The sequence below is a fragment of the Rhipicephalus microplus genome, chromosome 8, assembly GCF_043290135.1.
Source record: "Rhipicephalus microplus isolate Deutch F79 chromosome 8, USDA_Rmic, whole genome shotgun sequence".
Lineage (NCBI taxonomy): Eukaryota > Metazoa > Arthropoda > Arachnida > Ixodida > Ixodidae > Rhipicephalus > Rhipicephalus microplus.
The window spans coordinates 31,968,995-31,993,897 of NC_134707.1; the positions used below are offsets into that span (position 1 = coordinate 31,968,995).

Here is a 24,903-nt window from a genome sequence, read left to right on the forward strand (position 1 = left end):
TGTTTACCCCCCCCCCCCCCCCTTTCATCTTTTATAGCATGCAGCCACCGCTAAACCTTGACAGTCACCTTGAAAATGACGATATTGCGTAGTAGGCATGCAGGGAGAGGTTTCGTTACATTACATCGTAGGTCAGTGCAAATTATATAGCGAAGAAAATTGTAAGCGAGATCAGGTTGAATAGACATACATAAAACATTTTTTGAATGAAAACAACAATTCAGTTCGACAGATCACTACAATTCATAAAGCATAAAATGAAATTTTTTGTGGATAAGAACACTTTTATTTACATGTTATTTTTCGTTTCATCAGTCAGTATTCATATTGATGCGAAGACAGTGGACGTGGAACGCTCAAATGGCAACGTGGCTCATTGACTCCACTGGCTCAACAAACTGAAATATCGGTGGAGTGACTATTTGAACATCTCCTGCAAGACAACAGAATAATAAAACTGTATTACATACTTCACTCCAGGGTACAGCGCGTAGACAGGCATGGATTTATTAATACGTTTCGCTTGCATCGCTTTATGAACACTCACCATGCACGCACATTTATGGCATTGAATCACTTGTTTCCAACGACAAATAGCAAGTTCTTCTTTCTTCTTAAATGAAGGGTCTATGATAACATGCGGTAAAACATTACTCACAAAAATTTTAGACATGATTTCTGACTTTGCAATACCGAAGTGAATGAGAAGGAGCCTCTGATGTAATAATAATTGGCAGTCATCGCCGGAGGCACATCTTTCGTTTACTTGTCATGTAGTGTGAGCGCTCTCTACACAAACGTGCGCCAGCAAGCATATATGAAGTAGGCTTGCTTCCTAATAAATTGTTCGTCACTCAGTCTGCAAAACGACACTCACAGCAATAGAGAATATTACGACAAAACACAGTTCTCGGGGTTAGGATGGCCTGCATCTTTGATCCGGCCGAAAGTGCTGAAATCATTATTGAAGTCGCTAGAGCAAAAATGTCTGCTGCATGAGTAGCGTGCATTACACGCAACTGACAACAGATCACAGAGCAATAGTACGTCGCACCTCGCTTTCTATGGAAGATTTGGACCTACGCCAGACTGTGTAGACCTGCTATTATGAAAGCACTCTGTCAATATCCAAACCGTAATTTTTTTTTCAGAGCACAGCTTTTAGACACGAGTTCCTGAATTGAAGTGCGTCGCTATGGAAGGGAACAGCCAATAGAGTGAGTGAGGACAATAGAGAGTGAAGGTAGAGCGTAGTGGGCTGCACGGTCAGCGTTAGCAGTAACTAGTGCGTGCTCGCGTTTCTGGTGACAGGGCAGCGCTTCCTTCTGACTCACGAACCTGAGAAAGGGGCTGGCCTATGAAGCTCAAAGAATATGTGTGCTGGCTGAAAGGACACTGTGCGGGGAACGTTCCTTTCAGATTTCAGATTTAGTTTCTGGACACAAGTTCGTCTATTATAAGCAAGATTTAAAGCGCAATTTTTAGGCACCCGTTCATGCGTTCAGTGCCGTCAGCATCGTCGTAACCGGCCTTACCGTTTTGTAAAGATGGGATTTATGGTGCCACTGTCACTACGCGCAAAAAGTTAGTGACGCGGTACTTCAAATAATGGACACCTTTGTTGGAGCGCAAGAATTAAAAGGAAAATTTACTAGTCACGATTACCATTCAAAGAATTATTCAGATAACAATAGGCTCTAAAATTATCTAGGGCATATTTTGAGTAACAGTTTAATGCTCTCTTTCATAATATTGCTTGCCAGTTATCTGATCAGAATTTAGCGTGTACTATGAGCTCGTCATAGTCATAGAATACATGGAGAAGTAATATTGTAGTCATCATACTTTAAAGAAAACAATTGTTTTAGGTGGTCTCAGTAGAATAGAAACATCCAGAAAACTTTTAAATGTGACTCGCTTCTGGTTGTGGCGCAAAAGGCTTGCGTGCTTCTGAGTACGTCTACGACTCAGGTCTAGTGGGTATCGTAAACGCTAGCTGGCCCACCAGTCCTCTAGCACATTGTTGCGTCGGAGGCGCATCGTGCGAAGAAGAAAAGAGGTTTAGTTACTTGGAGAGATATAAAAAATGAAGATAGCCTTCAGCTTGTATAGTCCCAAGTTAGCCAACATTCAAGGCATCTTCTGCTGGTCATTTTGGGTCTCGTCAGTGGCATTGTGTACAGCAGGCTGAAAGGAAGCGTGCGCCTCGAGTTCGGCTGATTTTTTTAATTTGCTCTTCGTTCTTGTTGAGTGCTCTGAGCTGCTACGAGCCCTTTCGATAGAGCAGGGTGGTAGTTCCGGGGAGGTGATCTCAAACAGAGTGGCTGTCACGGACGGCTATTTTTGGCGACACCGCGTCACGGCAATTAACGGGCGCCGTACTCCCCGACTGACCATGAGAAACGGCGGCACATGAAAGGGAACCGATCAGTGCAAAATGGGGGTGCTCTCCTTAGAACGTCGCCGCCGACAGTTAATCCTTTTATAACCGTGGCGACGTCTGCAAGGACGTAGAAGGCCGCGGTATACCCCGTACAAGGATTAGACTACAAGACGCCCGGCTGAGAGCTAAGTGGTTGACCGTTCCTCCCACGGAGAAAAGCGTGGGAAACGCTCTGGTGGCCAAGCCGTATGACAACAACCCGACAGGTTGTCACTCTCGCTAGTTGCGGGCCCTCTCCCAATTAAAAAAGGGTGGGGTCAAAATATTTTTGGGGCGGAGTTTCCCATCAATTAAACGTGCATGATTGGACCCAGGTAGAGGTCTCTTGTCCCCAAGGAAGAGAGCGAGGAGACACGAGGGGGATTTAAGCGCAGGATTTTGCCCTGCTAGGCAGACTAGTCGCTGACCAAGATGGTGTAGAAACAGATCAACAAGCATCTCTTCTAGAAGTTTTTAGTGTGGCTCTGTATCGGCTGGCCACCTAAACTGAGCCGTTCGTCTAGCTGTGACGCGATATTAACGTCTGCAACGTAGACATCGGGACTTCGCTTCGAGTTAGCTCAACCTGCTCGAAGTCACCTGCAAGCACTAGCCTCCCGGAGCCACCAGCGTTGCAACACCGCCGACATCGCAGTCGTGCCAGAACTCTCTTCGACTTCTCGCATCCGATCGTCGGGGACACAACGCTGCCGGTCATCACACGTATGCCTTCACCTGTTTATATCTTCGAACTTTCTACTCCGTATTTCTATTGTTGTTAGTTTGTGTAGTTTGTGATAGTTCTCTCGCGTAAGCTGATTTATTGTTTTGTATATATTTTTTAGTTGCATCAAGTGTTGATGTGCTTTGTTAGTTGTATTGAAGTGTTGTATTAGATCCCGTGTGCTGCAATATCACTAGAGTAAAGTTTGTTTTGTTTTCCCACGTCTCTGATCTCTTCACTGTCTCTGCTTGCGTACGGAACGAACCAACCTGCTGTCATTCCCGTCGCCGACTTCGCGCTGGCGACGCTTGAGTGGCAGCTTGTAACAAAACTGGCGTCCGCGAGACAGGACGTTCCGTACAAGAGTAAGACAGTGAGGGGTGAACGAGAACCGTGCGGATAGCGTGGTGATAGAGCCGCACAGTTGAAGCGGTTGCATCCTGCAATGATTGCGCTGTTTTTATAGTGGCATTATAGCGACAGTTGCAGTATGGAGTGGGTGGATTTTGATAAGTGGATCGCGCACGGTAAACAGTTAGGCCTAGAGGGCGCCGAACTGAGACAATGTGTTAAGGAGCAGCAGGAACAGGCGCAGGCGTTAGCCAGAGAAGAGCGGGCACGGGCCCGGGAGAAAAGAGAAAAAGAAAGGGAGAGAGAGTATGAAGAAAGGAAGAGAGAACGCGAAGAAAGGGCGAAAGAACGAGAAGCGGCAAGGCAAGCGGCAAGGGAAGCCGGAGAACGGGAAGTGCAGTTACTGCAATTAAAGATTCGCCTCAGTGAGAGTAGCAGGGTGAGCCGATCCAGCAGTGAGCACGGCGATGCCGGCGAGAAACTGTCATTTGAGCGAGACACATGGTGTCAAGGGCTACTCACAGTTCTGCCTTGCGAGGCAAATGAAGCTGTTGCGCGACGCAGTCAGCAGAACGCGAACAACGAGGTAGTTAAGGCAGAGATGTTCCGGACGTTCGGAACTTCGGTCTCGACAAAAGAAGAGCAGCTCAGACAAGAGTCTGAAAGAAAGCGCGAAACAGAAAGACAGCAGTCTGAAAGCGAGGCGCATCGGAAAGCGCTGGACGTTAAAGTGTGGCAGGAAACGCCAGAACCAGAAATCGCGCTAGAAAAGGGCCCGCATATTCTCGAATGCCTCCATATAAATGATGTAGAGAACGAGGCCTTGGCCGATCTCGAGGTAGAGACAGTATCAAAAAACGGTCCTAGCGAGGATGAGGTGTGTGCCAGCAGCCCTAATGGACCCAGTAAGAAGCTGGAAACCATCCACATGCCTCGAGAGGACGTCTCGAGATCGTCACATGCAGATAGGGTTAGCACAGTGGCTAAACACAGCGAGAACGCGACGCTTCAGGAGTGCAGCGATGCCATCGGAGAGGGCCCAGTTAATGGTTTCATCATCATTAACAAAGATAATTTGGCCCGGCAGTCCGTCGTGACACCGAGTTCAAAATGGTTGAGCATGGGGCAAAATGTAGCACAAGCTCCAACGAGCTTCCCAGCCACTCAGTTCCCGAGGCGTCATGATGATGGCATTGAGAGAAAGGGGGCAAGCAAACATCGCAGGAAAAGGAAGAAGCGAAAGCGTTCGGCACTGCCTAGGCCTAGGACTAGTCCCACCCCGTCGCCAGAAAGACCAAGGGGTAGGCATTCAATCAGTTTTAGGAAACGTCAATGGTGGCGTTCAGGGAAGCACAAGCGGCGAGCCAGGTGTAGAGGGAGGAAACGAGGTACGCCACCCCAACGCAGCGTGCGGTTCAGTTCGACAACTTCGGGAAAGCGGCCTTTGCCGAAGGGTCAGAGTCGAAAGGGCAGAGTGGCTAAATACCGCATAGGGGAGAACACAAAAGAAAAATGGCACAGGCTTCCCCCCTGCTTCTCGTACCCCTTTCACATTACCGAAGAAAGCCGGCCGAAGTGCAGAATGAGGCGTGACGGCAAAACACAGCCTAACGTTCGTGTGTTAAGTAGCCTCAGGCCTGATGGAAAACCGCCGGGACCGCGACCTCATCGTGTGCGATTCAAAAGAATCTAGTTGAGAAAGCGGAAACGGTCAGTTCTAGTAACTTTTGCACAGGCGTGTTAAATATTGTTACTCAGTTGTGCGCCAAGATGTGTATTCAAGTCTTTTAAATTTTGGAAGCTACGTGATGCGGTGTAATTTTTTTAAAAGGGAAATCGCCGAACCAAAGGCTGAAAAATAGCATCGAAGTAATTTATCATTGTGCGAAAATTTGCATAAAGGTAAAAACCAAGAAAATGTGTTATTTTTCTAGGGTTCATAGGTTTAGTGTTATGTCGCATGCCTTCACTGTCATGTGTATATGGCGTGAACTGTCATTTAAGGAGGAAGATGTTAGCATAAACCGAATGATTTCGTAAATTGATTAAGATTGGCGTGACCCAGTACAGTTGTCGTTGCGCGCATTGAGAATTGAGGTCTATGAGCATGTTATTTTTTTTCCCTTCCGTCGGTTGTTTTCTGTTTGTATGTACGTATTTCATTTTAGAAGAAGTGTATTTTGAGTTATTTTCTTTTTGCTTGGTGCATTAGTTGTTTTTACTTGCTGTAATGCACATTGAAGGATTGCACTACAGTTGAGGAGCGCACCTGTTCCGTTTTCTTTTGTAGGATACATTCGTGCAGTGTATTCTGTATTGATAGCTGCCGTACACGGCTGTTTCCTCTTCTTGTTTGTATGGCGCATTGATATTGTTGCGTGTAAATGAAGCTGGTACTCTAACCATTGGTTGTTTTTCCTTTTGTTGTTACTTTGATGCACTCTGCCTATTTATGTTGTGTATGAGAGGGACAGTCCTCATGCCTCCCTTGTTGGTGGTGTTTTGTTCCTTGTTGTCGGAAAAATTCCCCTCCGTGCGAGCAAATGTTATGAATAACATTCTGAAAGTGGGGGGCAATGTCACGGACGGCTATTTTTGGCGACACCGCGTCACGGCAATTAACGGGCGCCGTACTCCCCGACTGACCATGAGAAACGGCGGCACATGAAAGGGAACCGATCAGTGCAAAATGGGGGTGCTCTCCTTAGAACGTCGCCGCCGACAGTTAATCCTTTTATAACCGTGGCGACGTCTGCAAGGACGTAGAAGGCCGCGGTATACCCCGTACAAGGATTAGACTACAAGACGCCCGGCTGAGAGCTAAGTGGTTGACCGTTCCTCCCACGGAGAAAAGCGTGGGAAACGCTCTGGTGGCCAAGCCGTATGACAACAACCCGACAGGTTGTCACTCTCGCTAGTTGCGGGCCCTCTCCCAATTAAAAAAGGGTGGGGTCAAAATATTTTTGGGGCGGAGTTTCCCATCAATTAAACGTGCATGATTGGACCCAGGTAGAGGTCTCTTGTCCCCAAGGAAGAGAGCGAGGAGACACGAGGGGGATTTAAGCGCAGGATTTTGCCCTGCTAGGCAGACTAGTCGCTGACCAAGATGGTGTAGAAACAGATCAACAAGCATCTCTTCTAGAAGTTTTTAGTGTGGCTCTGTATCGGCTGGCCACCTAAACTGAGCCGTTCGTCTAGCTGTGACGCGATATTAACGTCTGCAACGTAGACATCGGGACTTCGCTTCGAGTTAGCTCAACCTGCTCGAAGTCACCTGCAAGCACTAGCCTCCCGGAGCCACCAGCGTTGCAACACCGCCGACATCGCAGTCGTGCCAGAACTCTCTTCGACTTCTCGCATCCGATCGTCGGGGACACAACGCTGCCGGTCATCACACGTATGCCTTCACCTGTTTATATCTTCGAACTTTCTACTCCGTATTTCTATTGTTGTTAGTTTGTGTAGTTTGTGATAGTTCTCTCGCGTAAGCTGATTTATTGTTTTGTATATATTTTTTAGTTGCATCAAGTGTTGATGTGCTTTGTTAGTTGTATTGAAGTGTTGTATTAGATCCCGTGTGCTGCAATATCACTAGAGTAAAGTTTGTTTTGTTTTCCCACGTCTCTGATCTCTTCACTGTCTCTGCTTGCGTACGGAACGAACCAACCTGCTGTCATTCCCGTCGCCGACTTCGCGCTGGCGACGCTTGAGTGGCAGCTTGTAACAGTGGCAGTAACGGTGCCATCATATCAAATGATCCGGTTGTTTGCAGCATCTGCGCACTTTTGCCAATGTGTCCAGTTAGACTGTTTAAGCGGTAATTCATCTCTTTTGTCAAGCTATCCGGAGACCAGCGGCGAATGATACGGAGGCGATGATGACCTAAGATGTGCCTGTGACCAGTAATTTAAATAGCTGAGCGTTCCCATCTTGACGGCTTGTTTCATCCGCTCACCAGCCACTTTGTTTGAGAAGGTGTGAAGCTTGGGCTTGACTTCTACTAGCAAACACATTTTAGCTGTAGGCTGGTTTTGTTCCGACAACGCGTTTGGCGATCGCCTCGAGTGTTTGTACTCCGACTCAGAGTGCAAGCAACGCTAATTCCGTCCACCTCTGCATCGGAGGATAGAGGGGACCAGTCGAAGATACCATCCGCCCCTTGGAACCGGTATCTGCTGCACCCATCAAAACGGTGTTCTGCTGGCACAACGACCGGCCACTAAAGAAAAGTATTGAAAGGTCACGCAATGCATACCTTGATAGGAGGAGGAAGAGAAGCGCAATGCGGACACACCAGTGTGCCGCAACAGGAAGATGTACACGCACCACGCCTCGATGACTAAAATACTTGAATGTCGACGAGGAGCGTGAGTCTAAAGGAAAGCTGGGCTCTTGAACGCTCAATGACCTTGGAAGTAATGGCTGCTGCTGTCAACTACGCGTAAAACCGCTAATATCTTGGTCCTCGATCAACGCATGTCGTATAGCAAGGGGTCCAGCGGCTCTGTTCTCCCCCGTGAGCTACGAGCAAGAGCTTTCACGTTGCCTTCGCTTGATTTCTTGAAGCCTGACCACGCTTGAGTACCTAACGTTCTCAATCACGGAGGCCACCAGTGTAGTCACCTATTAGCAATATGGGGTGTCGTGAAGCCACGAATAGCAATACACATTGGATAGAGCTTTTTGAATGGTAGATACACCTCAGGTGGGTTTGTCATAGTGTTTCCCCGGGCTGATTGTAGCATTTTTCTGAATATTACAACACACATAAAAGCGCCTTAATGTACTATGGAGAAAAAAAATGGGGATCCTTGAGCTTCACCTTTAGGAGTTGAACATGATATCGATATGCGGGCCCTGGTGGGTACATCAAGCACATAGTTCGTGAAATCTTTTCGAACTTGCCACGGTCCCACTACGCGATCTTAAGGTGAAAGACACAGTACTGTGTGCCTTGTGTAGCTGGTGACCAGCTTTAAATAATGAAGTGATTATGATAACATGTTCTGAAGCACGACAACAGTACACGCTTGTATCATGGAATATTACTTCAATATTTCATGTTGTATTGTTCAGCATGTATACAGGACGCGTGCGTTTGCCAAACTTTTTGGCCAAAGTATCGCCAAACATTGGCTAAACTCTGGAAGGTGGGTGACCAGGTGGGCCGCATGGTTTGCCGGGTCTATAATAAACGCGGGGGGTTACGGTGCAGAGATGCTTTGCGATGGCACATGGATTTGTAACCAGTTGATTCTTGTATTCTACACCATACCTCCACCTGTGGAAGCAAGACGAGGATGTACTTGAAGTCATCCTTCACAAAATTGCAAAACCAGCCCTCGACCTCCCCGTGAACACCTCTAATCTGCGCCTTCTAGGCCTGGGCATGGTGAATACGTTTCGGGAGCTTCGAGAGGCCCACCTCACAAATCAGTAGACTCGAATTTCACAGACTGTAGTGGGGCGCCGCCTATTAGGCCGCCTACACATAAAAGACATTCACATCACGGAAGATCGCGTTCGATTCGCATTCGAGTGGAGAGGCGTACTCCACGTGCGTCCTCTTCTAAACATTGTGACAAAAGAACACCACAATGGCCGGCGCCTGGCGCGGGCGGAAGCCCTGGCCCACTATTATGGATCACAACCCGGCGTGTTCTACGTGAACGCCTCCAGCTCACACACTGGGGGCCGCTGTGCCGCTGTCGTACATGAAACCACTGTCGTACACAGCCGTACACGCTCGTACACTGTCGCTCATGAGACCGCTGGGCCGCTGTCGTACACGGCTGCTGTTGTAAATGAGAACCAAACAGTTAGCGGGCTTACGTTTCGAGCCCGGGACATAATCCTAGTGGAGGAAGTCGCCATTGCATTGTCCGCTTGTCACCCGAGGCCGCAAATCATAATCTCTGACTCTCAAAGGGCCTGTCGAAACATCGTGAACGGCCGTGTTGCATACCTGGCCTACCACTTAATACAACGTTCGGACTATCAGGATGGGACTCGAAGAAAATGAGGCATCCGATGCCGCCGCCCATGCGCTCTCTCACCGGGCATTTCCACACACCTGCCCATCAGGACGACCTTAAATTCAATCTGGCCTATTTGTTCCGCGAAATAATGGACTATTATTATTCAAATCACAGCCTCTATTCACACCCATTCAGAGGCCTAAATAAAGCGGAGGAGTGGCTTTTTGTCCAACACCGTACGAACACTATGCTGTGCCCGGCAGCCCTCAAATATTTTGATCCCACCTTTTCCGGCAGCTGCTCATACTTTGGGGAGGCGCCTTCGGACAACTACCACATGGTGTGGGCCTACCCGTTCAACCCTGCTTTACCCCCTATACCCAACCCCATCCGTGGGAGGCGACCCTGCTTGGCTGCTCTAACCTTCAGTCCCGTACTATAGATCCCCACCCACTCGTTGTGGGTGCCGTCTTCTTATGGGGCGATCACTGCATACCTCCTGGTATTTTTTGTTAAATAATTGTTTTTACCACCACCCACGGACGCTGGTCACGTCGGTCGCGCCTGGCGTCAGACTATAGAGAGCTCACGTTTTGCTAACGTAGCGTCGCTGTGCCCAGCGTGCGCACGCGCTACATTGGAATATATTGGGCCCCTCTTGACGCACTCGCGGCCGTTTTGCTAGCCCCACATATACCAAATTTGGTGTTAGGTGATGTAAATGGATGACGATATATATGACTGGTGGAGGCATGATAATCCTGACACGCGTGTCATGTAAATGTAAAAACATGACAGCATATCATGCTCATAGCGTGCTCACGGACGTATCGCTAGCTCTACACATGTTAAATTTGGTGTCACGTGACGTTATTAGATGACGAAGATAACGACACATCTAAACATGATTGTCATGACACTGAAATCATATGCGTAATCATTTACCTCTACCTCGTAACATTGTGCAGATTTTAACCTGACATATCAACATTTCTCATTCGTGCTTCGGATATAATGGAATGCCACTGTACGTAGGATTTGCCTATTTTTGTTTTATTTGCACCTTGCCAGATGTTTCGGCCATGCCCAAAATGACAATTTTTCGCTCACAACCAACGACATTGACGGCGTCACTGTCACCAATTCCCACACCAGAATTTCTGAAAATCAAGCTGTCTAACGCTATCGCGTTGAAATTGTACATAAAGGCAACGTGTAAAGTCATAATCCGACCTATTGTAAAACCTGGTTCAGTGTGGTTCTTACTACCGCGTTGAAATTGTACATGAAGGCAACGTATAAAGTCATAATCCAATTTATTGTAAAACCTGGTTCAGTATGGTTCTTACCAGAAAAGTTTTATCGAGCTTGATGTGCATGCTCAATGTTCACAGTTCTTCACTTTATACCACTGGTAGGCACCTATTATAACCACTCACAAGATATTTTGTAAGTGTCAGCTGGTAACCACATGTCTCGAACAGTACATTAAATTTGTGTAGCGATGTAAACAAGCTTATACTCTCTGTGATGAAAATGAAATTTTCAAACATATACATACCAAAACGTCTTGTTCATTGCATCCCTGTCCGCCGTGCTATTCAGAAGCAGAAAACTGCTTGAACCAAATCTGAAGAATAAATGCAATGTGAAAGTCGGCGTTTACATGACTCTGGCATAAACTTTAAGGCGCCAGTTCAAACGGTGCCGAATGCAAGTTGTCAAGGTCCTTTCTTAACACTTGACCACCTTTTCTCAATATAGATGTTACTACAAAATAAATATGAGGGAGTATTCTGAAAGCTGGAAGTTCAGGCTGGTCTTATCAAACGTTTCTGTATGGTAATGCTACTTTTATATATGAGAAATTGAGATCATCAAACGTGTAAGTGACAGTGTCTTCATCAACACGAGTGATGCAACATAGTATCAGAGGATGACGTCACCATATGGCGGCATTAGGTCGGCGTTTATTAACGTGAACATATATCATTACGTGTCAAAAAATTGTGTTGTCATCCTGAAGCCACCACAGCCTCGAATATTATGATGTGCTATGTTGACCTATAGGGACATAAGAAGAGGTAAAATATATTCGTCGAGTCTCTCATGTCCTTGAAACTAGTTTTTTATTCACTTTTTTATATAGGTTAATATGAAAGGAGCTGCTGAGCATTATATCGTGCTTATTCCAGCGTCTTTGTTTTGTAGAGGTCCTCGTAATAACACAATGCATTTGAGATTGTTTGTGTAATCAAGCATACATACAATTAGATTATCATTATTTTGAAGAAAAACCTCAAACAAGTAGTTACATATTTGTTATACTTAATATCGTCGAACAAGAAAGATTGTGCAATCAAGGAGCCAATTATTTCAAGGGAATGTGAAATATATTTCCAGAACAAACTGAATTTACAATAGTCACAAAGTCATGTTAAAGGGGGGAAACAAAAAACTGTAAACAAATAATTTTTATTGTGGTGATAAATAACCCTGACTATGACATTTTATGTTGCTAAGGGGTAGTCATCAAAGAGGCACAAAACAGAAGCTCATATAAACGAAATAAAGTTAAAATACGATACAAGGTAATCATGTGATAGATTGACTATTGTAAAACTGGAAACAAGTTCATCCTCGAGCTTTGCACAAACTAGTTTGAGAGATGATTGAGAGAGCATGTTCTCTCAGTTTTCACAGGCTGGAGAATTTACTTTCTGTGTGCCATACAGTCAATGAACCTATATGTTTAAGAATGCGTCGATAAATTATCTCAACTTTGCAAAAAACTGCTTTATCAGCCTCTCATCCGAGATGCACCTTGAGGACAAACCTCTTTCGTAATCATTATACCAAAATGCGATGGCAGTGTAATTCTAAGTAATGCATAAACAAATCAAACGGGACCAAGTGGACTCTCTGCTACCCACATCTAGATTTGTCTCTTGTTGTGAGAAACTGTGACAAGTATTTTTACACTCTAGCGTAAGGGTCATGGATTTTGAGAGAATTGGTTTGGCAATTGCCCGAAAGCACTTGCTGGTTCTTACTCATGATATAGGTTCTTCTTCGAGTGCCTTGATTTGTGCTATTTTTTCACATAATGTTCGGCAGAAAACACACTGTTCAGTACATTCAAGCGACGTACGCTTAACAATAGGCAGAAGAGGGATCTTGCGCTCCAGCGTTTATAATGAAGGACGTTTATTTCCGTTTTATAAAGGCATTGTATTTTACAGCGTCTTCGACTTCCATGAACGTAAACAGCATTTTTTAAGAATGAAAACTTACTACCACCGTAAATTGACCGAAAAACTTTATCAAAAGTCAACACATTCAATAAAATCTAACGAGCCCACTGTAGGATTTTTCGCGTACAATTTGCATGTTTCAGTATCCACAACAAATATGCAGGATTAGATCATTTCACAGGTTACCAAATATATCGCTGAAAGACCTCTCTTCAATAAATGTATGACTAAACTTCCTCACAGAAGTTATTAAGACGATGGCGTTCCAGACACTGCGATTAGACTCAACTCGGTCTTTAAGGTATAAGGCAAAAAAAATTGTTTATTTTACTGCACTCGGAAGCGCTCTGCCGTCACTTGAACTTACCCGCGTCTCTCTTTTGCTCGTGCTCTTCTTTTTTCTTGTTTCCTTGTCCCAGCCCAAAACGTGAAAAATAATCAACATTCCCAGCCGCATGAAGTTAAACACATAGTTCAAGTGGGTACAGTATTTGTATCGACCTGATCGCAAGGTCACCTCCTTGCAACTTAATCTTGCAGGAACAAATGAGACCATCGGCACTGCTGTACACTTCCGTGACCTTGCAAGCTTCCATAGCTGGCGTGGCGTGTTGTCAACATGCACGAGAACGATGTCCCCTTGCTTCAATGCTGTAGTTGATTTCGTGTCGGCAAAGTGTGCAGATCATAATTGCAACAGGTATTCTTTTTGCCAACGCTTCCAAAAACTTTCAACCTGCAGCTTCCTGTAGATTGCGTATGCCGTCTGCTCGCTTGGAGCTACTGTTGACTTCGTCAGCGGTCGCATACGGTATGGAAGTCAACCTTCGTCCAAGGAGTAGTTCAGCGGGTGTCAAAGCGCAAGGTTCCCCTGCATCTGCCTCGATGAAAGTCAGGGGCCTAGAGTTAACGACTGCTTCGACCTCCGCCAGCACTGTCGATATTTCTTCGTAGTTTAGACGAGCTTTGCCAATAATTTTTCGCAGCGGAAGCTTCACTGATCATACGAGGCGCTCCCACCATCCACCCCGCCGAGGAGCATTTGGTGCAAGAAACTTCCACGAAATGCCATGTGTGCTGAGGTGACCAGCGACGTCCTTTTCAGAGAACATTCTGTGTAGTCGCTTTATGTCTGCCGATTTCTTGTGAAAGCTTCGTGCATTGTCGAAATTACCCTAGGTAGCCCTCTCCGAGCTGCAAATCGTCATAGGCACAGCAAGAAAGCCTCGGATGTCATTTTCGAAACAAGCTCGAGATGCACGGCTCTAAATACGGCACACGTAAAAAGTGCAATGTAGTACTTTGTGTCCCCTTTCTCCGTGTGTGCGTACAAGGGTCCCGCGAAGTCGACTCCTACAACTTCAAACGCGTTCGTTGGTAACACTCGATGACTTGTTAACAGAGCAGTCTCAGAACTTCCTGGGTCCGCACTGAAACGCTTGCATATATTGCAGCCATGCTGCACTCTCTTCACCAAAAAGTGAGCTCGACAAATCCAATAGCGTTCCCGAAGCTGCGTAAGTGTATCTCTGACTCCTCCATGTAGAACTTGAAGATGGGCTCTGTTTGCCAAAAGTGCCGAAAAGGGGTGGCTTTATGGCATTATGATTGGGTGCTTGACATCGTTTGCGGAATTCATGAAGTATAAACAGCCTCTAACCCGAAGAATTCCATCTTTGTCTATGTAAGGGCGTAGTTCAGCGATTTGAAATGTAGACTCGACTGGTTGGCCGTTGGTCAAAGCGGTGAGTTCTTCAAGAAAGCCTTGCTCTTGTGTACATCTTCTCCAATACTGTTCAGCGTTAAGGATATCTGTTGCCACAAGATGTCCTGTATGATCCATCCTTTTTCTGCATCGGTCAGTAGATTTGAAAACCCACGCAGTGACTATGAGTAGGGGCCGAAGCCTGCTGTACCGTTGAATGTCGATTAGCGGAACTGAGAAGCGTGTTATTAGTGTGACGTGGACTGTTGTAAGTTTACCTTGGGTGGTTTCCGCTAGGTCTAGTTCACTGACCTGTAGGGGCCTTTCAGACATCGGTTTAGTTAGCCACTCGGGACTATGCAACCATTTTGAGCTGCACAGCAGTCTTTAAAGCGTCGCGCCACGCGCGAGTAGGTCAGCTGGGTTGTCCGTTCCAGGACAGTATCTCTACTTTGATGGATCTGTAGTGCTCCTAATTTCATTGACTCTGTTGGCTACGAACGGTTTCCACTTTTGGACACCACTTTTTATCAATGACAACACAATAGCGGAATATGTCCACATCGTGTAGTCAACTTGAACGTCCCTCAAAGCCCTTTTCACGTATGCCAACATTCTTGAGCCGATTAAGGCAGCCAGCAGCTCCAATAGCAGCAGCGTTGTCTCCTTAATGGGTGCTACGCGGGGCTTCGAAATCAAGTTTCGGCTCCTCAGGACTAGACACGACGTATATCGCTGTTCTGTATGCCACTGGATTGGCATCGCAGAAAACATGTACTTGAAGCACATTGGGCATCCTTGCTCCACCGCCCAGATAGCAAGGAACGACGACGTCTTGCAGTTGCGGCAGCTGGATGACCCAATCATTCCATTCTTTTTGCAGGTCATTGGGTAGTACTTCATCCCAGCCAATCCCTCGTATCCACAGCTTCTGAAACAACGTTCGTATGGCAAAAATATATCGTCCTACAAATCACAACGGGTCAAATATTCTTGATGCTGTCTGGAAGACAAATCGTTTTGTGTCCGTCTGTGCTGTCAAAAATCGGAGTAGATTTTCCACCGAATGTTGAATTCATCCTTTGCAGGATTCCAAACCAAACCCAGGACCTTGACCGACGTTTCGTGAAGAACGACCATCTCATTACTAGTAGATTCTACTTGATTTTCAAGCGTTCGCATCAAAGTTCCTGAATTTGTTGTCCAATTCCGCAATGTCATGCCGGCTGATTTCATTATTGTGCGCGCTTCTTGGCAAAGTTTAGTGGCTTCCTCTTCTGTGTCGGCACCAGTGACTAAGTCATCCACGTAAAACGACTTAGCAAGAGTTGACGCTGTTTGTGCCGTGGAAGCCGGTGCTCTTTTCACGTGGTAGAAAATAGTCGCTGTGAGCGAAAATCGGCTACATGTAGCTCCAAAAGGCACACGTTTCATCCTCCACTCTTGCACCTTGTTCTTTGATAAATCTCCTTCTGCAAACCAGAGAAAGCGGAAAGCGTCTGTGTCGTCCTCCCGAATCGCAATCTGAAAGAATGCCTTTTCTATGTCCGCGATAAATGCCACCGGGTGCGTTTTAAAATATAGCAGAATTTGTACGAGGTCTTGGGATAAGTTGTCGCTTTTTTCAAGGCAGTCTTTAAAGGACTTGCATCCTTTGGCACGTGACGAAGCGTCAAACACCACTTCCATTTTCGTCGTCAGTAATTGTTCACGCATGACTTTCTTGTGCGGCATGTAATATAACTTCGTCACTTCTACAGGTACATCACTGACTACTTCAGCGGGTACTGCGGTCAAGTACTCTCCTATGGTACGGTCATGCGTTTTGAGCAGTCCTTTCCTGGAGTCCAGACGGTTGACAAGCTTGTCCAGTCGAGTAACGGTGACTTGCTTGTTGCTTGCAAGCTCGACATTATCCTTCCAAGGGAGGGCCACTTCATATCTTCCGTTTATAAAGCTAATCGTTTGCTCAAAATGCACCATGGTGTTGCTCATTTCAGGTGGCGTGTTTGTCGTGTCCGTAATTCATATTTTTTCAAGTTCCGAAAAGGAGCGCAAAATCTTGTCGGACTCGGTATCTTGGACATTTAGCACGCACACCATCATTTGGGAAGTAGTTGGTCGGGACACCAAGTGCGATGTGCTTCTCTGGAAGGTCTATCCAAGCTTGGAGTTCATTGCAATCAGTGATTCGTTGCCTTTGCACTGTGAAACTTCGCCGGTCAACACTTTCCACATCTGATCGGACCCCATAAGTACGCTGATGCCACTTTTAGTGATGATAGTTGGATGTTTGAGCTCATCGGCGACATCCTTTTTCAGCTTCTTGAAAGGCGTGACGAAGGCTACGACCATTGGAGATGCTTGGGATCTCTATTGCAGTCAAGACTATTTCCGCGTCGGAAAACTGGCTTCGCAGTCGTAGTTCTACGATGAGACGCCTCTTGGCCACTTGGTCCGATGCACTTGCGAAAGTATTGAAGGCTATTCGAGTTGTTTCCACGCTTTTGAGCAGGAGGTGCTTGAACAGATCTTCAGTTATGAAAGTACTCTGACTGCCACCATCAAAAACGCCTGGTTTGTAGTGGCAGGTGTCATCATTCATGGCCCATGCTCTGAACGTCTGAAGGAAAACGCAAGTGATAGAGCCTTCCTTGACGGGTCTTCTTTCAAGTGATGGGTAGACTGTCGTAGTTTTTTTGTTCTTCTTGTTAGCATAGTCTGACTTCCGCGAACACCTATCGGGATCGCACATGCTTGTAGCGTGTCTAGCTTAGCATCTGGAGCAGGAAATCTTCTTTTTGCAGTCCCTTGCCCAATGTCCTTTGGTGGGGAAGCGGAAACACCTTTTGTCATTGGAAAGCAGTTCCTTCTTCTGCGTCAGTGACAAGTCAGCTGTGCAGTCTTTCAATCCGTAATAAATGGACGAGCAGAATACGCAGTTGTTCTTTTTTTCTCGTACCGAGTTGCTGTGAAGCACAGATGACGTCGGTTTCCCACGCCAAGAGTACGACCGATGGCCACGGGGAGTGTTCCATGTTCTCGTCCTTTGGCATCCTTAATATCACTCTTCTCCAGGCTTTCCAGCTCGATACACAGGAAGTTGAGCCCACGGTCCAGTCCTACGGGTATAGCTTCAGCTCTCGAGTCATATGGCAACTGGACGGCACACGATCGATGATACTGCGCGACTATATCCCGTTGAAGAGCACGCGGTAGGATGTCGCAAAACATTGACGAAAATGACGACTTGTGCACACCCAAAGTCTCTACAACTCAGATATTATGGAGAACTTGATCGTACAAGCTGCGTAGCGCTTTGGTGTCAGTCGATGAACGGACAGGGCTTAACATCCGTAGCGTAGCAAAATGTTCTTGCTCCAGGCGCGTCTTGTCCCCAAATCACTTCTGTAGCATGTTGATATCGTCACTGCAGCAACGTTCTGTCATCGGAAGGCCCGCAATTACTGATGCAGCGTCTCCTTTCAGATACAGTCACAGGTAATGAAACTTCTCTGTGGCAGTTATGCGAGTGTTACTATGAAAAATTTTGTCAAACTGTTCCCGAAATTCGGTACACTTGCATAGGTCCCCAGAAAAAGCAGCTATTGTCAGTTTAGGCAATTTAATTCCAGTTCCGTCTGATGGTGCTGCGACTGTCTGGGCAACTGTTTCTTGAGTTCCGGACGATGGCTTTAGCATGCGATCTTTCTTGCTGAGAATCTCTGCGAGAATGCGCGTAGCACTGTCCTCGTATTGTAAGACGGCGTTAAACTCGACTTCGAACTCCTCGTCAGGTATATGCTGCTCAATCTCATTGTTAAAGTTTTTAAGCTCTTCGTTATTAGCCTTCAGCCCTCGTATATCGAATTGAGCTGGTCATAGGAGGCTGAGTCGTTAGCGAGGAGAGCACTTGCCTCGTTCATAATCCTCATGTTCTGTTCTCGCCGTGACGTCCGCTTCAACTCCAGTCGGTCCATGCCGCTGCAGTTGACTGGTAGCCGCCCGTACGGTACTGGTTTTCAATCCCGGTTCTTTGGCACCAAATATTAGGACGATGGCGTTCCAGACACTGCGATCAGGCTCAACTCCGTATTTAAAGTATAAGGCAAAAAAACTTGTTTATTTTACTGCGCTTGGAAGCGCTGAGCCGTCACTTGAGCGTCCCCGCATCTCTCTTTTGCTCGCGCTCTTCTTCTTTCTCGTTTCCTTGTCCCAGCCCAAAATGTGAAAAATAATCAACAAAGTAATGTCACTCGAGTAGGAAATATTAAGCTTACAGTGTTACTTACATAACCGCTGTTGCCTTTGCTGTTGTGAAAAAACTGTCCTTTGTCAGGTTATGTCGAATGACTGCGCCGCTGGTTTCGTTGGTGCAAAACGTGTTATTGGTCTCAAAGTCTGCATAAAAAAATACATTAAAGTCGAGAGCACATAGAGTTTGCATCGTATCTGACGCAAATTATGGCACTGAGACAGCCCCACTGATGCTGCGCGTGTACGTACTACCATATAAAAATTCGATACCGTTACAAAAGCATCAAAGCGCTTTTCTCATCAAGATATAATATGCATTAGAACAATACGTTCAAAATCTAACCTGGCATCCCTCACGAAGGTCATTGGGAACAGCTCTGTGTGTTAAAAGGCGAAGATGTGCATCACTGCAATGCTATTCATTATTCCTCTGAATGAACGTTTATGCTGACGTGGTGTAAAGCATGAATATTCTCCCTTGGATAAGCTTCTAGTTTATATGCCACCTCGGTCAGGAAGAACCAAGCAAAATGTCAGATGTCTTGAAGGAGTGTCCCCGAAGAATCATGTCGGGAAACCTCTTTGGTCTTGAACGCCTGGGCAATAGGCATCTTGTTAATGGTATTGAGATCAGTTAGCGGTGGATGGAATTGTCGGTGCCTGTCTTTTGTAGTTCTGTGAACAATGTTTTCTGTTTGCCACAATACTAAACACCTTTTACGATTTTCCGCAATCGAAGTCAATTCAAATAAATCTGGAAATAAATCTCTTTAGTGCAAGAGAATATCTCATTGGGTTCATAGACACACGACTTGCCAAGGAAATCTGGAATTCGTGTGTCTATGCGCCAAATGAGGTATCCCCGTACACTAAAGAGATACATAAAAAAAATTAGGTACAGACGTGGCACACGAAGAGAACTTACGTTGCGTATGCCCCTATCCTTTTGTGTTTCGCTCTGGGACCAATTACGTCCACCTAGATATGTTTCCAATGCCACCCCAGTATGCAGAAAATCTTTGCATTAATATACAAGCGTTTTCTGCTACTGTCACCAAGCTGCCCATTTGAAATATAATTTAGAAAAGTTCACCTGAAGTGTTTGTCTTGTGAATATATCACAGAATGAATACAGACTGAATTTAAGATAGTTGTAGTGGTGTATAATTTGTCGATAACTTGTTTTATAGGTGGGAATTACCATATGACCAAGAAACAAAAATCAGAACTGGGTGCTTACTATCGGAACTGCATCAGCGAGTGTGTTGAGTAAGGCACCTTTTCCACAGTGTCATCTAAAGTTCAAAAAATTTGAATTTTACATAAGCCCACTTCCTTGTGCTCTAACACACTTAAGGTCTGTACTCGGCAAGTAATTCCTCGATCTTAAGAATACGCGCTTTCAATTATTTATTGCATCTGCACACAAGCTATGCATCACTTCCTATTTTTTTTTGTTTTACAAGTCAAAACGGTCTGCTTTGTGTTTAAAACGCACAATGCGTCTTCACTCTTAAGCCTTTAGAGCGATATACTTCAGCACACATATTGCACAGAGGCTTCTTCTGAAAGGATCATATTTGGCCTCCTCATTTCGGTGACTTTTTAGTTCAGCTGTCTTAACCAGAAAATAAATGGCCCACGTCAAAACAAAGCTACACAGAACTATTGCGACCATATATTCCTTGAATGTTTTTCGCCGCTGCTTAGGTAAACGAGTGCCCAAGAGCGCCCTAATTACATCTGCAGTATTACATTACACATGTTGTACTTTTCGTACAACCCCGATGAATATGTTGTAACCTTAATCGTGCAGCACATCAATCAATGCCTCCTTGACGTTTATTGGAACAAAGATTGTGTACAAATAAAAAACGAAATGACGATTTCACCATCAAGTTGTGATTGACCATTTTTAATGCCAGTTAGGAAACGTACGCCCTAGTTGATCGTATGAGACTCTGGTCACCCAGTGGCTACAATAGCTGAAGTTCCCGAAACGTACGTTGCTAAACACTTCCTTTCTTAATATATGCAAACAATAAACGCTTTCATTACTTGATATCTGCAGACAATATTTTAAAGAGCCACCTATTCCAAAGTTGTCTTCTTAAACTTGTACATTTTATCTGTTTCGTTTCTCTGCGCTATATGTAGATTATTACGTTACAGGTGATGCGCAAACTAGCTAATGTGAAACTATACGTATGATATACACGAATTTCTCCAGTATGTACGTTCTTCGCGACAGGAAAAAAAAAGCTCTAGCTCATCGCAGAACTGTATCTCGCTGGAAATTTTTATATCGGCTGTACCACGGTCACTACAAAACACCGCGGGAAAGCTAGTTAATTGAACCCCCATATGGTCTGGCCGTACAAACCAGAACAAAACAGTCAAGCAGCTGTTTAATATTCCTGAAATAAATCAGTATTCTCTTTTTCCACATGCAATATTTCAAATAAATAAATTAGCAGAAGAAGCAGTAAACGCTAGTACAACAGAATCATTTGTTCAGTTTTTAAAGAAGCTTTCGTTTGACATGTAATGTTCTGCATTCGCTGAACAGCTTTGTGGCAGTTGATTCCCAAGTTCCCTTAATATGCATAGTGTTTAATTTATCTCATGTGTTGAACTCTTGTATGCTCATGTTTTAACACTTATAATTTTGTGTGTTTGCTACTGCGAAGAATATTTACTTATATATTTTTGTTGGCTTGTTCATTGTGATTTACGTTTACTCTATGACTTAAGTTATCAATAGTTAAAAGTTTTATTGATGATATTGTATTATAATAATATTCCCACTCCTGCTTTACCGTGAGTGGGGCCTCCAGTATTTGTAAATATATACAATAAAAAATACGAAGGCAACTCAATGGACATGCTGGGCGCATTTCTGCCTTCGCTGTTGCCTTCATGTCTAGTATATTTACATATGCGCGTATATACAGAGAAACAACGAAAAAAACTACCCAGCAAAAAATTCCTAAGAAACGAACAGGCAGTGGGAGCCAGTGACCACTCACTCGGCAGCACGCGGCGTTCGACAACTCTGACATGTGCTGTGCGTCCACCGATACCAGAACGGCAAGGTATATATATGGTGTAATCACTGCTGGTGGTACTCAAATCTCGGAGAAGCATGAGCATGTCCCTTACGACACAACCCTTTTATATTTTTTTTAATTTGAAAACCACTCTTCAAGTGCCTCAAGACACCAGCATGCGTAGTCACGGGTTCCTGTCGTTCGACGAAAGTAACAGTCGGTCTTTTCAAGACTGAACTTTTAAAGACGATAGTCTTTCTTGGGGACCTTCGACGCATAAATTTCAGTCTGTGTGTACCTTTGTCTGTTTGTCCATTCCTAATGGTACCGGTTACTCTGAGCAGTACCCCAAATTGGCGACCCCATCCGCAGCGCCCACCAATGTTGCTCAAGGTTCAGCGTTCTTACTTGTGGGAATATCAATAAAAAATGAAATATTGCGAGTCTCTGAGGCACCATAACAACGCGTATATATTCTGTATGTGCGTATATTACTAGAAAAGGCATACGAAAGTAATTCTAAGGACCGTAGCGTTTATCACGCTGCGCTGACCACACAACGTTTGCATGAAAAGGCGAGTGTTTCCAACGCTTTGCTAAGACGGCACAGTGGTGGCACCAACCGTAGCTTTGCGTACTACACCTTATCACATCTTAGACGGGCGCGCACGCCCGTCTCAGAGTCAGGCGCTTTGTTTTACAAGAAAACTGCCAGATAGCGCTTATATCTTACGTGTGACGGGACTTGATGCGCTCGTTCGCCTCCGCTGCGCGCTCGAGGCACTCTAACGCAGTGCATCCGGAGGCATTATTTGGGTGAACCCTCACCATATAAACTAAACGTCACTCTAAAAGCAATGCACATTATAGACAGAAAGCAGCGAACAGAGCATTAGCCGTGGTTACTCTGTGAACTGGGGAAGTGCGTCGGCATTTATACAGGTACGACGGAACATTCCATCGTTATCGCTCTAACGACTGCATAAGTTCTAGAACGAGCTCTAATGTTCGCGTTGTGTGCGTTATCTCTGCATTGGAAGGCTCTAAATTTATCTAGATGGTTCTCAGTAATTCGGGTGTAGTTATCGCAAAGAAGCAGTTACACGTAAAACCACGTGTTAACATGACAATGGAAAACAGTGCATGTGGCAATACCATAACGATAGGAAGGAGAAGAAGAAGCTTGCGATGCAAAATCAGTAAACAGAGGTTGTGTAGAGCCAACCACGGCTGGGCTAGACTGTACCTCCACGCACTTGCTTCCTCACGGCCTGCTCAACCGTCGCGAATACAATGGGAGAGTTTCTGAGTATGTTTTGCCTCCCGTCAGTGGTAGGCGCGTAGCGACCCGGCCATTGCATCTTCGGCACCCCGCACACGGCAAAAGGGAGATTGTCGTTATAAAATCATATAATATGAGTTCTCGACAATGAGGGGGAGGGGTTTACTCAAGAAGTCGGGGTAGAAAAATGTTTCTCTCTTTAAAAAAAACTAATGTTGTGAAACAGCTCGCTGCATAATTTAGGTGTGCATGTGCTCGTCGATAATACAAGCTGAAGCTCAATAAAAGAGCGGAAAATTGGCTAACGAGGCATAATGCATGAGGCATAAAGCATTGGCAACGATCAGAGAAAGATACAGTGGTGAACAACACTGCATCTGTTCTGCAAGCGGTGAGCACCAAACACCTTTGGCACTCACTCTCGTTGGACAACGAGGCCGCAATTAAAGGCGGTTTACAGAAATGACGAGAACGCCTCCCCTTTTCTAGTTATTTTCCATTTCCTTATTTTTACAAATACATCTGTAGTGGTTTTTTGGGCTGAAAGCTGCAGTCTGCTGCTTGACATCTCCTTAAAACACGTAGGTGACTTGTATTTTTAAATGTTAAAAATATAGGTAAAAAAGAGTGGACTTTTGCCACTGAATAACCCCTCAGATGGCATGCCCTAAAAGAACATCATTTCCGCAGATCCCGAGATCTTTGCGTTCCATCGTACTGCAAGCCACATCCATGAATAATGTGAAGAATACAGCTGCTTATGTTCGCAAGCCGCTTGCTTTCGAACTAAAATCTCTAGTGCAAATCATTGCTGCACAATACTTCGAGTTTGTTGAAGAACATAATTAGGAAGAGAGACTGACATCCCAGCTTTTCAGAAAGCAAGAAGCTTTTTTTTTCTACTTTCTTGTGGCTCTACAAACAGATTGTTGCCGACTTCTCTGTGCCTCTATTGAAACTTGCTTTATTCTGGTATACTCCCCCCGCGGCTGCATTTTGATCAGAGCTTTCTCAGTGTTTGGTCTGCACTGATTTCTCGACTCAGGAAAACGGTTGTACATCTTTCAGTACGATCAGTAGGCATGGATATATATTAGATGTGTGATGATGTATTGTTGTGTTCCGTAATACAAATCCTGTTCAGAGAAAACACCCAGTGTTTCACTTCGACGATTCCCAAGCAATGCTGAAGTGTGCGCTAAATGGCAAAAGAATATTGCGAGATAGAATATCATCATCAACGACAAGTCTGCATCGACTGTCGTATGCAGCAGACACTTTCGCGATGTAGACTATATGCCTGCGTGCTGCATCAGAAAACTTCTTCCCGACTCTGCGCCTACTCCCTTCGAGGGATATCCTTGCTACATGAGACCAAGTGCAAAGAAGCCCAGCAAAGATCATGCTGGAATGACATGCTGGAATGACATGGCGGTAATGACATGCTGGATGCTAGAGCCGTCACCACTGCTCTTGACCACACCAATAAGTTGCACATCCCAAGACTGAAAGAAATCAAGTTATCAAATGCGTAAGTTGAGGAAGAGGCTGCGATAAGGACCTGAAGTTTTTGTTGGAGTACGATGCTTGTCCATCTCCATCTGTCACCTTCTCCAGCTTAGCATACCTCGATGATTACATCGGCAAGCTTATTGCAGACCTCGGATGCGACTCTTGCGCTGCGCTGCTGCCGACCAACAACAAGCAGCATCAGCTGTACAAGCTGCTGCGAGCACACGAGACAGGCGAACTACACTACCCGAAGCCTGAGTTTCTAGCTCTTTTTTACAAGATAGTGGTCTTTTTTGAGAACGCCTCTAAATATCTGCCACGCAGAAACATGCTTGAAGTTTTGCAAACAGCAGTCTTGCCCTACTTCC

At 45.3% G+C, this 24,903-nt stretch overlaps 1 protein-coding gene across 1 annotated transcript in view; it reads right to left on the reverse strand.

Annotated features, from left to right (window-relative positions):
- Window positions 1-263: 263 nt before the first annotated feature.
- The window catches only part of LOC142768442 (uncharacterized), a 70,581-nt gene continuing 45,941 nt past the window's right edge, over window positions 264-24,903 (reverse strand). Inside the window, exons 6-8 of the mRNA XM_075870414.1 lie at window positions 18,727-18,835; window positions 11,037-11,105; window positions 264-433 (exon numbers count right to left, since the gene is read on the reverse strand). Coding sequence (XP_075726529.1) covers window positions 391-433; window positions 11,037-11,105; window positions 18,727-18,835 — 221 coding nt within the window. The 3' untranslated portion in view covers window positions 264-390. The remainder of the gene's footprint in view (window positions 434-11,036; window positions 11,106-18,726; window positions 18,836-24,903) is intronic.